At 44.5% G+C, this 14333-nt stretch overlaps 1 protein-coding gene across 8 annotated transcripts in view; it reads right to left on the reverse strand.

The window, feature by feature from the left end:
* Positions 1-11938: 11938 nt before the first annotated feature.
* GOLGA4 (golgin A4) overlaps positions 11939-14333 on the reverse strand; it is a 131527-nt gene continuing 129132 nt past the window's right edge. For all 8 annotated transcript variants that reach the window (XM_059162105.1, XM_059162110.1, XM_059162109.1 and 5 more), the window contains one exon: positions 11939-12635. Coding sequence is in view for 2 of the 8 variants with exons in the window: in XM_059162108.1 (XP_059018091.1) it covers positions 12612-12635 (24 nt within the window). In the remaining 6 variants the exon portion in view is untranslated. The remainder of the gene's footprint in view (positions 12636-14333) is intronic.

Here is a 14333-nt window from a genome sequence, read left to right on the forward strand (position 1 = left end):
GCTCAGCTGGTTAAGCATCCGCCTTCTGCTCAGGTCATGGTCCCAGGGTCTTTGGGATGGAGTTCTATGTAGGATTCCCAGCTCAGTGGGGAGTCAGTGCTTCACCCTCTCCCTTTGCCCCTTTCCCTGCTCATGCTCTCTCTGTCAAATAAATACATAAAATCTTTAAAACACAATGCAAAGGAAACTCATTCCAGCCATAAAAGCAATGTACCTTGTCCTTCACTGGCTGACCAAGGACTGCCAGGCATCAGGGAGCACAGTACCATAAAGAAAATCCAAGGCTCATTTGCTAGTAATTTAACATGCCAAATTATCTTAAAAATACAAATAACCTCAAAAGATTAGGACAATAGATTGGTTTTACTTTGACATTTATCTTTGGTTCTAAATTCACAATCATCCTAGAGAATGACCATATTCTCCCAAACAAGGAAGGTCAAGCCTGAATATTTGAATTAGCCTAAATTTAGGGGTGCCCAAGGGCTGAAAAATTTCAGTGTGGAGCCCCCTGGGAGCAGGTGCTCAGGACAGGGGAGAGGGTGGGCGGTGGTCCTGTCTCAGCGTGGGTCCTGCATCTCTGAGAGTCCAAGAGTATTTTGGATCCCAGCCCTCAGGCCTAGACCCACCACCATATCAGGCCTCCCCCTGGACTGCGGCTGGGGAAACCACATTGGGATTCACAACCCCACAGACCTGGAAGACCCTGGTGCCTCTCCCTGCTCCTCTGCTGAGGATCCATCTGTCCTTCTCCGGCTGGGCACTGCCTTCGCCAGCACTTGCCAGCAGCCGGCGCCTCACAGTCAGTTTGATTCTAGTAAAATTGGACTGAGTGGCTCAGTCAGTTAAGCGTCTGCCTTTGGATCAAGTCCTGTGCTAGGCTCCCTCCTCAGCAGGGAGTCTGCTTCTCCCCCTGTTGCTCTCTATCAAATAAAAAAATAAAATCTTTTAAAAAATTGACTGCCTTGTACAGAAGAGCAGTCCATGTCAGAGCAGGTGTACAACAGCATCAGAGGGCAAGCCCGGGGTAGGGAAAAGAACAGAGATAATGAAGTCATGCGGGCAGCTCCTGCCTCCGGCCGGGACAGGATCTCCGCAGCTGAAGCCTCGGAATCTGTATTCTAAAAGCTCCTTGGGCCGTTCTAGCTGTAGGAGTTATGTAAACTTGTGGTCTGAATTTGGCACCCAGCTTCCAGGTGATTGAGGTGAAAACAACGATGTGTCACGGGATCCATAAAACAGTCTTCACTGCCCAGAAGAGAAAATACGCCAAAACTTTGACCTGCACTTGGCTGTGACATGAACACCTTGCACACGGAGACTCTCGTAAAAGAGCTGTAAAGAACACGCAATCACTGATTCCCTGAAGCTCTTTCTCCCCAGTGGCCGTTGAGGAGAGCCTGGGGAGCAGTGGAGCAAGATGCTGGCTCTTCAGGGAACTCTGTGCTAACCGCGCACTTCCTGTTAGTCCGAATACATTCAAGGAGAGGACACTTTTCTAAGTCTTTTGACTGCAGGACCTTTAAAAAAAAAAAAAAAATCTGAACCACATCGAAGTGGAGCGGCTCCGAGCGCGGAGAAGGGCCTAGAGCCCTGCCTTTTGGTACGCCCGGTGCCCCTGCAGAGTTCCCAGGAGCCCCCTGTCTCCAAGCGAAGGGCTCTACGAAACCCAGTTTGGAGACCCCGCCTTCACAGCCGTGACCGCAAGCCGGTTTGGGGTCACGTATGCACACGGATCGGCAGTGGCTGGGGAACTCCGAGATGAGAAGGGTTCCCAGTCGTCGCGCCCTTACCTCTTTTGGTACACTCCCTTAGAATGTGACTTCCTGCCTTCCTTACAGTTTGGGCCCAGGTCGCGATGCCCGCAGAAGGTTCAAAAGCATCTGCAGGTGGCCATTTCTGCTCTAGCCTCTGCCCCTTCTCAGGAGAATGTGACCTGCCAGCGGCTGGAAGCAGGAGGAAGAGACAGCAGAGCCAAATTTCCCCAGCTGAGCTGCTGGCCGACAGCCCGCCTGCCCCCGCCTCCCGGAGGGGGCCCGCCCGAGGCCCGCACGGTCCAGCCTGAATCACTGACCTGCACATGGCCTGGAGCTAAAGAGAGGCTGAGGTTAAGCCACCGCATTCCGTGTAGTGTGCTCACCGCCCCCCCGCCCCCCCCCCCCCGCATGATCCTGGGAGCCGGTAACTGAGACAAGGGTTGATAGTTGTGTCTGGCATGGCGCCAGAGGGGCTTCAGACCACGATCCTCACCCCTACCATCCCTGGTGTCCCCAGCCATCATGTGCTGCGGACGAAGGCCCAGCATCAGACAGTCCCCTGAGATCCCCTGGCCGGTGGCAGAGCCTGAAGGTGAGTTCACTCCTGGCCACAGTGTGAGAGGCTGGGAAAGTCCCGGGCGCAGCTGAGGTAGGGCCAGGCACCTGCTTCGGCACAGTCATTCCGTAGTCCAAAACTGGAGAGGGGGGGAGAGCAGATTTCACTCTCCAAAGGCACACACAACTCCCTCCTTCCCTTTAGATCGTTCTCCAGTCACTCATTTGGCTTGGTTTTAGTCATTCGCACCTTCAGCTGGCTGTGGAACAGGCTCCCCATCTTGAGAGGGGGAGCCCCCTGCGCCGGCTGAGTGGTGGGCCAAGGGGCCAGGAGTCCATCTAAATCTTTGCCTATGAAGCTGTTCAGACTGGGGGCCTTGGTGACAAAGGCCAGCTGGCTGTAGCCTCATTTTCCTGGGCCCAGAGAGCGAGCAATTGGGTGCCCATAGCACCAATAAACAAACCTGCCTTCAAACATCTCCTCCCCCACCCCACCCAGATCACTCAGTGCATTACATTGGGCTTGAGCAATGGAACACCCCATGTGCATTTCATTTTTTAGAGCAAATACTGGCAAAAACTGCTTTTGCAAGATTCCTGGCTACAGCCTTGGCCCTGAACTTTCAAGGAAGAAGATAAATTGCCCTGAGCTGAAAACATCCAGACTGTCATGCAGCTCTCTTATTCCTGCTCAGGATGAAGTCTAAGAACTGAGCACGGGGTATGTGGCCTCCACCCTTGTTGCCGCGCCAGCCTCTCACCTCACGCCAGCGGCTCCCACTTGCTGCGGGGTCACACCCGCACCCACTGTCCCTGACCCCTGTGCCTCCACTGTCCTGCTGTGGAGGTCTCCCCACCTTCCCTGGCTGATTCTTGCTGTTCCTCTGGGGACTCAGGCCTGGTGTCATATGTACTAGACTCAGTTCGGGGTTTTCTTATCTTGCTGGGGTGGTAGGGGGAGTCTGTTATCTGCCACCACCCCCTTGAAGGGACCTGCCACTTCTGCTGATTCTTGGTCGGGGTTCCAGCACCTGGGGTGTGCAGGCCTCCCTGCAGAGCAGCTTCTGACTGGCTGGTGCTGGGGTTCAGAGACTTCTAAGCTGTGTTTCTCTTCCTTTCCTTGCTTGGCATTCTGGCGTGACCCTGTTCCAGCGTCACTTGAGTGGTGGGAAGCTGACCATCACCCAGCCACATGGTGCAGGCCCAGCCTCAAGTCACTGTCAGACAAGGCTTCTTCCATGTGCTCTCCTGGGCAGCTCCAGCCCTGCTCTCCCAGGCCACACAGCAGGCTTTTTCTACTTCCGGTTCCATGGGTGGACAATCTTCAGAGGCTCCCAGCTTTATGCAGGAAGTTCAGGTCATAGCCCCTATCTCACAGGGGTTTGGTGTTTACTCTCATCCTCCTGGGCTCCCACCTGATTCAGCCATGGCAGGAATAGACAGTTCCATGTCGACTTCGGTCCACTTTATACCTAAGCATATAAGCCAGGCCCCAAGAGCCAGTTCATTTCCTCTCCAGGAGCCTCGAGGGCCTGTGATGGGACAGGGCCCAGGGCCCAGGTCTGGACCACACGGGAGATTTCCTGGGGCAGCTGGCATCAGGCCCCAGGGGCAGTTGGGAGTGATATTGAGGAGCCCTGGGGGCCAGAAATTAGGGTTAGCTATGAGAATGTAATCAAGGGTCCAGACAGAAGGGCAAGTGTGAGACTGAGCAGAGTTGAGGCAAAAAGAAAGGGCTGCAGATCTGGTCACCGTTGGCACAGACAGGAATAAGGTAAATACTGGCAGTAGGTGGCCTGGGCAGCTGGTCATCCTGAAGACCTCAGGCAGAGCTGTACAGGTCCTGACTGGCCCAGGAAGGTCGTCACCTCCAGGACAAATAGAACACCTAATGGTAATACTGGTTTGTAGGCCCGGGAAATCCTGAGTCTTCAACAGACACGGAGCCAAGTTTAAAAGAGGGGCTGGCTCTCTTCTCAGCTCCCCTCCAGGCCAGCACCCAAGGAATTCCTGGCCTCGCCAAGTGACAGAGATTCTCAAAGATCCCTACAGGATGAGGGCAAAAACGATGCAGTATAGACCTTATCAACTCTGGGTGGGTGCCTTGAGAGCTGAGAGGGAAAGGAAAGGAAATGCTGCTCTTGAGGCTGGGCAACATGTGAGGAGAGCAGGCTCTGGTGACCACCCAGATCGGGGATACCCGTCCTCACAGTCTTCACTGGGACTCTTCTTTGCCTACTTCTGGCAGGATTTGGGCACTTGTCTTGCTTGAGCCCATTCTCTTTGAGGTCTTCCTGAGCTCAAAGTTCTGGTTCTGGGTGGCAGTGACCACAGTCACTGTTAATACATCTTGCTTGTCATAATGGACATCTGCAAGGACTTGTGCCTCTGATTTTGTTCGACTTGTTCCTTCCCTGGCACCCTTGCCTACTGATAGTTAATTTCAGTGTCATAGTTATTTACTATAGACCAGCAATAACCAGTTGTTCTCTAGCTCTTACCATGTTTGAGATACCATTCTAGGCATTTTTATAAGTAGTAATTCAATCTAAGACATAGATGCTATTATTGTTATTGTTATTGTTATTGTTATACCCATTTTACACATGAAGAAACTGAGGTTTACATGTTAGGTCCCTCGCTTAGTGAGTGAATGGCCAAGCCAGGCCTTGAACCCTGGCCATCAGGTTCCAGAGCCTGCACTCCTAGCCAGCATGCAATGTTGCTTCCTCCAGAGATTAGGAAAAATTAATGTTTGGATGGATTCTTTCCCTGGGCCTAAGCAAATTTCGAATCTAACATGGCTCAATCTTGAAAGAAAAAGTCTAAGAAATTAGGAATGAAAACACTAGGGAAGGGATTCTTTCCAGTGGTACTCATCCCACTGGTATGTCCTGAGGTGTGTTCCCAGGATTTGGCTTCTTAAAATATCAATCTTTGTAACTAACTGACTTACTAAACAAGTGAAAGTGAAGTCCGGGTTCTACCGCGATTGTGTTCCTCTTCCTCCCCTGCATTCCCAGGTGCCTTCCCAATGCTTCTTCCTTTTAAAGAGGTCTTTAAAATATGTTCATCTTTTTTAAAAATTGCTTTTAATTACAGATAAAGTGCTGGTACAATTTATCCTCTTTCTTAATTTACTTGCTCATTCACTCATTCATTCATTCAATAAATGCTTATTGAGTGCTTACTACATATTCTAACAATACAACAGTGGACAAGATACATAATGCACCTGCCCTCTTAGAGTTTTTATTCTAGTACCATGTTTCCTGAGGGCAGGCGAAGCTAGATGCCAGTGAAAAAAGCTAAAAAGGTGAGGAAATAGAGACAGGGTAGGGGTGATCAGGGAAGACCAGTTTTAGCCACTATTGTAAATGAACTGTATGCCCATCTGGTGTATATATTCATACATTTATAAAAGTTTATGCATCCGGGGCGCCCGGGTGGCTCAGTGGGTTAAAGCCTCTACCTTCGGCTCAGGTCATGATCCCAGGGTCCTGGGATCGAGCCCCGCGTTAGGCTCTCTGCTCCGAGGGGAGCCTGTTTCCTCCTCTCTCTCTGCCTGCCTCTCTGCCTACTTGTGACCTCTGTCTGTCAAATAAATAAATAAAATCTTTTTTAAAAAGTATATGCATCTGGAACAATTCGTAGAATTCTTTAACTCAAATAATACATAAGAGATAGCTGAATAAAATTGTGTAGGAGACTTCCATCTCTAGGAGCATGGATAGATGCACTCCTCCCTGTTTCTCCCACTAAAATCCCAGGGAATTTCATAGAAGACAAACTTGAGAAGACCCTGAAGGTGGGGGAAAGGTGGCAGGCTGGCTGGGGGCCCTGGGACCTGAGGAATGGCATGCTGTGAGTTTCTGAGGGTTTCTCAGCCTCATGCATGTAGGCAGAACTGGGGCTGAAGTTTCTGGCTGCCTGGAAATGTTCAATGCTCTCTCTAGCTGGAGGACTGGGAAAGGACCAGTCAGGTAAGAGAGCTTTTAGACAACTGTCACCAGACTCAGTCAGGTAAGAGAGTTTTTAGACAACTGTCACCGGACTCTACCCAAATACCAAAAAATGCCATAGCCCTATCCCCACCCTGCCAGCAAAGGCCCAGTAGGAAGCCTAGAACTCTAACACCACCAGGCTGTAAGGAGGCACCCCAAACTCATGTCAGAGCGCTGTTAGAGAAGACTGAACAGGTAGCAAGGACTTCCACCCTTGGTGGATGGCAATGTGCTTTTCCCATCCCATCTCATCCCCATGTCAGTGGAGAAGCCTGGACTTCCACCCCTGCCAGCAGCAAAAGGGCCCCTCCCACTCCCTGTTTGGGTGGAATGTAAGGGGTGTAAGGGGTGTAAGAGGAGACCTAGTGGAGGAGGGTCAGACTTTCACTACTACCCAAAAGAAAAGAGGTCACTCTTCCCATCAGTTCTCCTGGGGGTCAGAGGGGGCCACCTGGGGAAGAGTAAAGAGGCACTCACACAATGTATGAGTTCTATATGGGATCTGTAATTCTACACCCCTTCCCAGCAGTAATGAGGAGACCCTCCCCACCTTGGGTGTCAGTGAAGGGCAAGTAAGAGAATCTAGACTTCTATACCCATCTGGCACTGCCCCAGCCCTTACCCTGCCAGAGCAGGCTCAGAGGAGACCAACTAAACAGGTTTAAATTAAGTTCCAGAGTCTCATAATGTCCAGGATTCTACTGAAAGTCACTAGACATACCAGAAACCAAGAAAATCTCAAAGTGAGTAAAAAAAGATAATGAATGTTAGCATCACAATGACAGAGATGTTAGAATTATCTGACAAAGATTTGAAAGTAGCTGTTATACATACATTGCTTCAACGAGCAATTACAAACAAGATTGAAACAAACAAGAAAACAAAATCTCAGGAAGGAAACAGAATATCTCAGGAAAGAAATAGAGGATATAAAGATCCAAGTGAGAATTTTAGAACTGAAAAATACAATAGCTGAAATTAAAAACTCAATTCAACAGCAGAATGGAGGAGACAGAGGGAAGAGTCAATGAACTTGAGATAGAACAACAGAAATTACTCAGTCTGAGTGAGAGAGAGAAAACACCTGAAAAAAGAAATGAATAGAGCCTCAGGCACTCCTGGGACCACAATGAAAGATCTAATATGAAGACACTGGAGTCCCAGAAGGAGAGGAGGGGGTGGAGAAAGAGGATATGGCTGAAAAAATACTCAAAGAAATAGTGGATGAAAACTTCCCAAATCTGACAAAAGATAAACCTGTAGATTCAAGAAACTGGGAAAACCCCAAAGAGGATAAACCTGAAGAAATCTACACCAAGAAATAAAGTCGAACTTCTAGAAACTAAACACACTATCCTGCAACTTGCTTTGCTTTTTTTTTTCCCCTTTGTGATATAGTAGTCAGCTTATGCTAGGTTATGCTACTATAAAAAATGATCCCCAAATCATTGTGACTTAAACAATAAATGTTTCTCCCTCATGTTACATGTCTAGTTGATGTGTCTTCACTATCCCAGGGCCCAGGCTGAAGGAGCAACCACATCTCAAACTCATGGCAGAGGTCAAGTGCAATAACTGACCTACGCAAGAGCTCCTAAAACTGCTGCTCACGTGTGGCATATAGCATGTCCGCTCAAAACCCACAGACCACAGTCACACGGCCATACTCAGTGCTGGTGGAGAAATGCACTGTGCCAACTCTGACAGGAGGTACTATAAAGTCAGATGACAAAGTATGTGAAGACTTGGAAACAGTCATCCAATCCTCTCACTGGATCATAAATATTCATTTCCTTCCTGACTGCCCATAAAATACACTGAGCCTCCTCCCAAAAGGCATCCCAGAAGTCTCATCCAATCATTGCATCAGACATTATGGCCAGGATCTCAGGATCCACACCAGACCTTGTGTCAACATCTCCTGGAGACCTATGAGTAAAAAAGACAAATCATCTGTCTACCCAGTCTTAACGGATAGTAGTGAGAGAGCAAGAGGGACAGGAAAACATGAAATAGTCCCAATTTAAAAGGGGAAGGCTGCCTAATCCAGGTGTGGGGTAACCAAGAGGCAGTCTTCCTGCAGCGGGGGGAATGAGTAAGTGGGGAAGTGTAAGATATGTACCCATAGCTGCATTTTAGGCTGATTTAGGGGAAAATATTTGGATTTTAAAATGGCTGTACTGTTTACTGTGTCATTGAGGAAAGGTATACATAGGTTCAGTGTTTGAACACTTTTAAAGAACATAACAACAAAACCTAACTAAAGAGAGCGCTAAATCAAAGCCCAAGAAATTGTTACTACTATAGAAACAAATGGCTCAAGGATGAAAGGAAAGCCACTTGCTGCCTTGCCTGTACCTCCACTGTACCCAACCCTCCACACTACCATGGAGAGTGTGCTCTAGGCACTGCCATTTCATCTTTGATACTTCCAATTTGGGTGAAGCCCAGTTTTGACATGTACTATTCTAAGACTGTACGAACTCAGAATGTTCCCCCGTGCATCACGTCTTTGGAATGTTAGGGGAAGTGATGCCAGACAAATGGGGCACACAGTTATGTAAAATGTGTCTCCTTGTTTGGAAACTAAGGGCTGTTGAGAGAAAGACAGGTTGGTCCTGGACTGTTTCTTTCAAGTGTGCTTACAGTATGGACAGGAAGATCACCTTGGAGTATTAAATGAAAGTGACTAACTACACCTGAACTAAATGTTCAACAGGAGAAAAAGGGATTAAACAATGATGCATCCATTGAATAAAATATGCAGCAATTAGAAATAGTTTCAAAGAAACTTTAATGGCCCTGAATGTAAATAGACATATAAATGTAGGCATGTATGTACACACACACACACACACACACACACACACACACACACGGCCTGTGCTTCCATACATCCATTCACACCTTAGAAAAATAGTCATGAAAGACACCAAAAAATATAATAATAATAAGAAGAATAGAAATAAAGGCACCAAAGTAGTAATAGTGGTTGTTTTTTTTTTTTTAAGACTTTATTTATTCATGTGTGAGAGAGTGAGAGCATGAGGGAGAGCAGCAGAGAGGGAGAAACAGGTTCCCCGCTGAGCAGGGGTCCTGAAGCGGGGCTCAATCCCAGGACCCTGGGATCCTGACCTGAGCCAAAGGCAGAAGCTTAACCAACTGAGCCACCCAGGTGCCCCATGGTGGTGTTTTCTTGGTGGGGGATTCTGAAAGATTATTTTATCTTTTTAAAATGTATTCTCCAAATTGTCCACAATGAACCTAAATTTTTCAGAATCAGAAAGAAAATATAATGAAAAGTTCTTTCCTGTTTAAAGGAATTTCAGTCCCAACACATTATTTTCTCCTTCAGCCTCGGATCCCTGCTTACTATGGAGGGTTAAGGAAGCTACAAGGAAGCCATCCCCATCCTCTGAGCCCTGCACCAAGAGAAAGGCATAAGCATGCTTCTAGTGTCTGTGCCCTTCTTTCTCCACAGGCAGTTTTTCTGGCCAGTGAATTTTTGTAAGAAGAGAAGGAAACACGCAACAAAAAAACCCATAAATGATGTTCCAGTCCTTTAATTTATAAATGCCTAATTCAAAAATTTTCAAATTGTTACAGATTGAATGTCTGTGTCCCCCCAAAATTCAGGTTAAAACCTATCCCCCAGTGTGATGGTGTTTGGAAGTGGGGCCTCTGGGAGGTGATCAGGTCATGAAGGTGGAGCCCTCATGAATGGGATAAATGCCCTTATAAAAGGGGCCAGAGAAACCAAGCTCCTGCCTTCCTTCCATGTGAGGCCAGAGTGAAAAGCCGTCTATGAACTAGGAAGTGGGCCCTCACCAGACACCAAATATGCCAGTGCCACGATCTTGGACTTCTCAGACCATGGACCTGTGAGAAATAAATGTTCAATGTTTATAAGCCACCCAGTTTGGTGGAATTCTTGTTATAGCAGCGTGAAGAGACTAAGATAGACATCAACATACAGGTAGTTGTCTACCAAGATTCACATGCATCTGACCTAAACAAAGTGGGTATAAAATTAATTCCTAGAGCTACAAGTGAAATTTTTACCAAAAACTTGCGAATGCAACATCTTTCTAGCATCTAACACCTTTCAAAGTGAAATGCTAGTTTCCTGGCAATAAATTTACTCCATCAACCTTTTCATGTGCTGCAGTCATGAGGTCTTGGAGTAAGTCTTGGGTTCAGAGCCCAGGGTCAGGATCTAAGTATGGGGATCACAGCTCTCTCTCTGCAACCTTGGGCTGACCCTCAGCCATCACAAACCTCCTTCTTTGTCTACAAGTAACAATCCGAGTAGAGGGCAAAGTACTCAGCAGTCTGTGATGCAAACACATCCTGTAAGTATTTCTGGAAAATTCTCATTTCCCCAGGCATTAATCAGACTCAGTTATAGGGGGGTTTTCAAGAAAAGGTCCCAGGTGGGTCTGAGACCCTGACACTGGGTTCAATGTAAGACTTGAAACTTCTTGCTGAAACAAGTCATTGAGAAAATGTCATCATCATTCTTAATCAAAGCAAACTGAATTTGTTGTAGTTTCTTCTGAAAGAGAGGCTAAAAACCTGCACTGAGGAAAAACAAGCAACCCCTGATTTAACCAATGGGCACCCTTCCCCAAATTTGATGTTTAAGATCCAGCTTGTTTACTTCCTCAAGGATTGGCAAACCAAAGCCTGTGAGCCAAATCCAGCCTGCCACCTGCTTTTACAAATGAAGTTTTACTGAAACATGGCTATGGTCATTAATTTATATATTACCTAGGATTGTATTTGTACTCCAGTGACGGGGTGGGAGCGGGGGTAGCATGGCTTGTGGCCTAGACTGTTTGGCCTTTAAAGCAAATACTATCTGACTCTGACCCTTTCTAGGAAAAGGGTGCTGATATGCTTAGCTCCATAACCACATCAGTAGCAAGTTGTATATAACTTTCAGAGGAGTCCACAATTTCTACCTTAGGAAAAGATGTATTAAAAAGAAGTCATGACTGTTGTCATAAGCCCTCTGGTGGCACAAAATTTTGCCCCTTAAGTGAATCCTGATTTAAACAAAGAGGGGTGGGTAAGAAGACGCCCTCCCCTTGCTAAAACAGTAGTCCTCAAAGGAATCAGCTGTGGGTTAGCTAGGAAGACCCACCGGTCATTACCCCTCCGAGCTGCCCATTCTTTATCACACTATAAGATAAACCAGTAATGCGAAGGTCCACATTGTCTGGATAATTGAGACCCCATCTTGAGGCAGAGGTTAGGTATACCCACATACTGAGTACTGTGTTTGCCAGAATATGAAGGGTGTGTGAAACCCTCTGAACAGTTCCCATCTTCCTGTCCAAGAGATGCTCTCTCATTAAGTTTAAAAAGAATCAAAGTATGGTCTACTCCAGAGACAGGAGGCATCCCCAAGTTGGCAGACTCCTGAAACACACATCATGAAGTATTTTTTGTTTCCATACTTCTTCTAACTTGGTCATGCTAATTTTGAACATAAAAAATCTTTCCAAATGGTTAGGGTTTAGCGATCTTGACAAACAGTTCCTCAAAATATTCACCCAGATAGAACATTATTTACCTATTTTGTACATTCCAACACAGTAAAAAAGCACAGTAATCAAATTTTATATAGTAAATAAACTTTATTTATCTGTTCTTCCAAGATGACACTGCCAACAGTCACGATCTGCATACAATACAGTATGCATACAATACAATATTGACTATTTACAATTTACAGTAGTATTTTTTCCTCTGAAAAATATAAGTACAAAAGCTAAGTAAACAATGAGGTACTGCTGTTTGGATTTATCATATGTATAGCTTAAAGAACTAGTCTTTAGCAAATATTCAACAAATCAATCTGGATAAAATACTCAATTAAATGTTCTAGTTTATCAGAAAAAAATCTACTAAGTTTCACCTCAAAATGTATTGCACAAGTCTTTAAAAAGAAATCACCCTAAAAATAAATAGGAAAGGCAAGCAGTTCTTTAAAAAGAGGGACAAAAAGAATGGAAAAAAGGAACATTAAATGAGCCCATAAGTCAGGTTGAGTTATTCAAAATATCTTTAAAACAACATAAACTCCTCCCAACAAAAAAGAAAAAAAACTATCACCATCTCTCCGCTGATGTATTCGATCTGAAAGGTATTCTGCAATATATCTGCAGGCCAATGTCAGGTTTATCTTGGTCTTTGGCTCTGTAACGGGCCCTGAATAACAGCTTGCTCTTCTCAAAAGGACAAACGCAGACAGTGCTCCATGCCTGCCCCACACCACCACCCTGTTTCTTCAAGACGACGATCGGAGCCATGACTGGAAAAGAATAAGGAAAAAAGGATAAAGAAAAAAATTTTTAAGCCAACTTTTTGGGAGATTGGCTTTTTTCAAGTTAAAATAAAATTATATTCTATGGTCTAGGGATTAAAGTAGAAATATTCTCTAAATATTAAATCCAAAAAAGAAAATCTAAAAATTAATGTTCTTCTGACCTATAGATCCTACAGATCAGCAATCCTGAAAGACAGGACGTTTCAGTGACATCTGGAATTGCCACCTTTCACCTGTCCTGAAGGCTACTGGTCATAGCTGGAGAAGCCAGGAGTACGTGTGCTGACTTGGCAGAACCTCACAAGGACGTGGCTATTTAGATTTAAACAGGTTAGAGAGTTCTTTCCTTTTCTCTAATGTGCTGGCTTTTCTACATATTGCAATTCTCCCAGGATGAAATGCATGGCAGCAAAGGACAAACAGCATTTTGGTGTAAAAAAACTATGCCTCATCAGAAATTAACAAACTCAATTTTAAAAACCTGAAAATGCTAAGAGAAATGATGCTAATGAGAAACCTAACAAGGTTTCTCTGATTAAAATGCTAAAAGCCAGTAGCCAGATTAATTTAAAATGCCACAAAAATAAATTACTAAATAAAATTAATAGAAACTTTTAATACATATTTAATGGAAAGAAAAAGTTTTAAAGTCTGAAGGTCTTTACAATTTATAAGTGAAAAATATAATCCACTGATATTCATGATGTACATCCAATAGTGTATTATTTATAAAACTTGCTCAATAATCATGTTGGTCCTGGAAACCTAGAGAAGATGAGAGAAAGATCTTCTATCATATTTAAGTTTCTGTGTCAGTTATTATTTTGAACCCTTAGCTTGTACTGTTGTGAAAAAAGACATTCATGCATGATTCAATAATGCTGCACAATGTCAATGTCATGAAAGACCAAAAAAAAAAAAAAAAGAAAAAGGCTGAGAGACCTTTTCTAGTTTAAAGGAAACTAGAAAAACATAACAATGACATGCAATGTGCAATCTCTGAGTGGATCCTGGAACTTAAAAAATTATCAAAAACATTATTTGAAAAACAGGAAAAATATGAATATTTACTAGTATTAGGTAACAGTACTATGTTAATACCAAATTTCCTCAGAGTGGTTAATTGTATTGTTGAGTTTGTAGGAAAATGCTCTTGTTCTTAAAGATATCTGCTCAAGTATTTATTTTGCAAGTTTGCAAGTAATTGTCAAATGTTTGCAAGCACAACTGTTTGCAAGCAATGGTCAAGTGCTAAGAGGGGGAAGATATATATGTAGAAAGAGCAAGAGCGAGAAAACAAGTGAGGAAATCTTGCAAAAGGTTAAGAATTGGTGAATATAGGTGAAGGGTATATATGTGTTCACTGCACCATTTTTAAAAATCTTATGTTTGAAATTTTTCAAAATAAAAGTTGAAGAGACAATCAATTAATCAATCGATAAAATGCTACATAGTACACAATTCCTGTGATAAATGATAGTATTTAAATGATACAAAGACAAGCATGATGCAGTATTTATAATACCATGAAAAAAGGAAAATTTAAGGGACTTAAAGACTAACGATAGTTCTAGATAAGCACTAAAGCAAGTAAACTGATATACACTAAAATCAAAATGAGACTCAAATGCAATCATATATGATTTTTAAAGCGAAAAGATTAAAAAAGAAAAACTGTATATT

Source organism: Mustela lutreola, chromosome 2 (genome assembly GCF_030435805.1).
Source record: "Mustela lutreola isolate mMusLut2 chromosome 2, mMusLut2.pri, whole genome shotgun sequence".
NCBI classification, from domain to species: Eukaryota; Metazoa; Chordata; class Mammalia; order Carnivora; family Mustelidae; genus Mustela; species Mustela lutreola.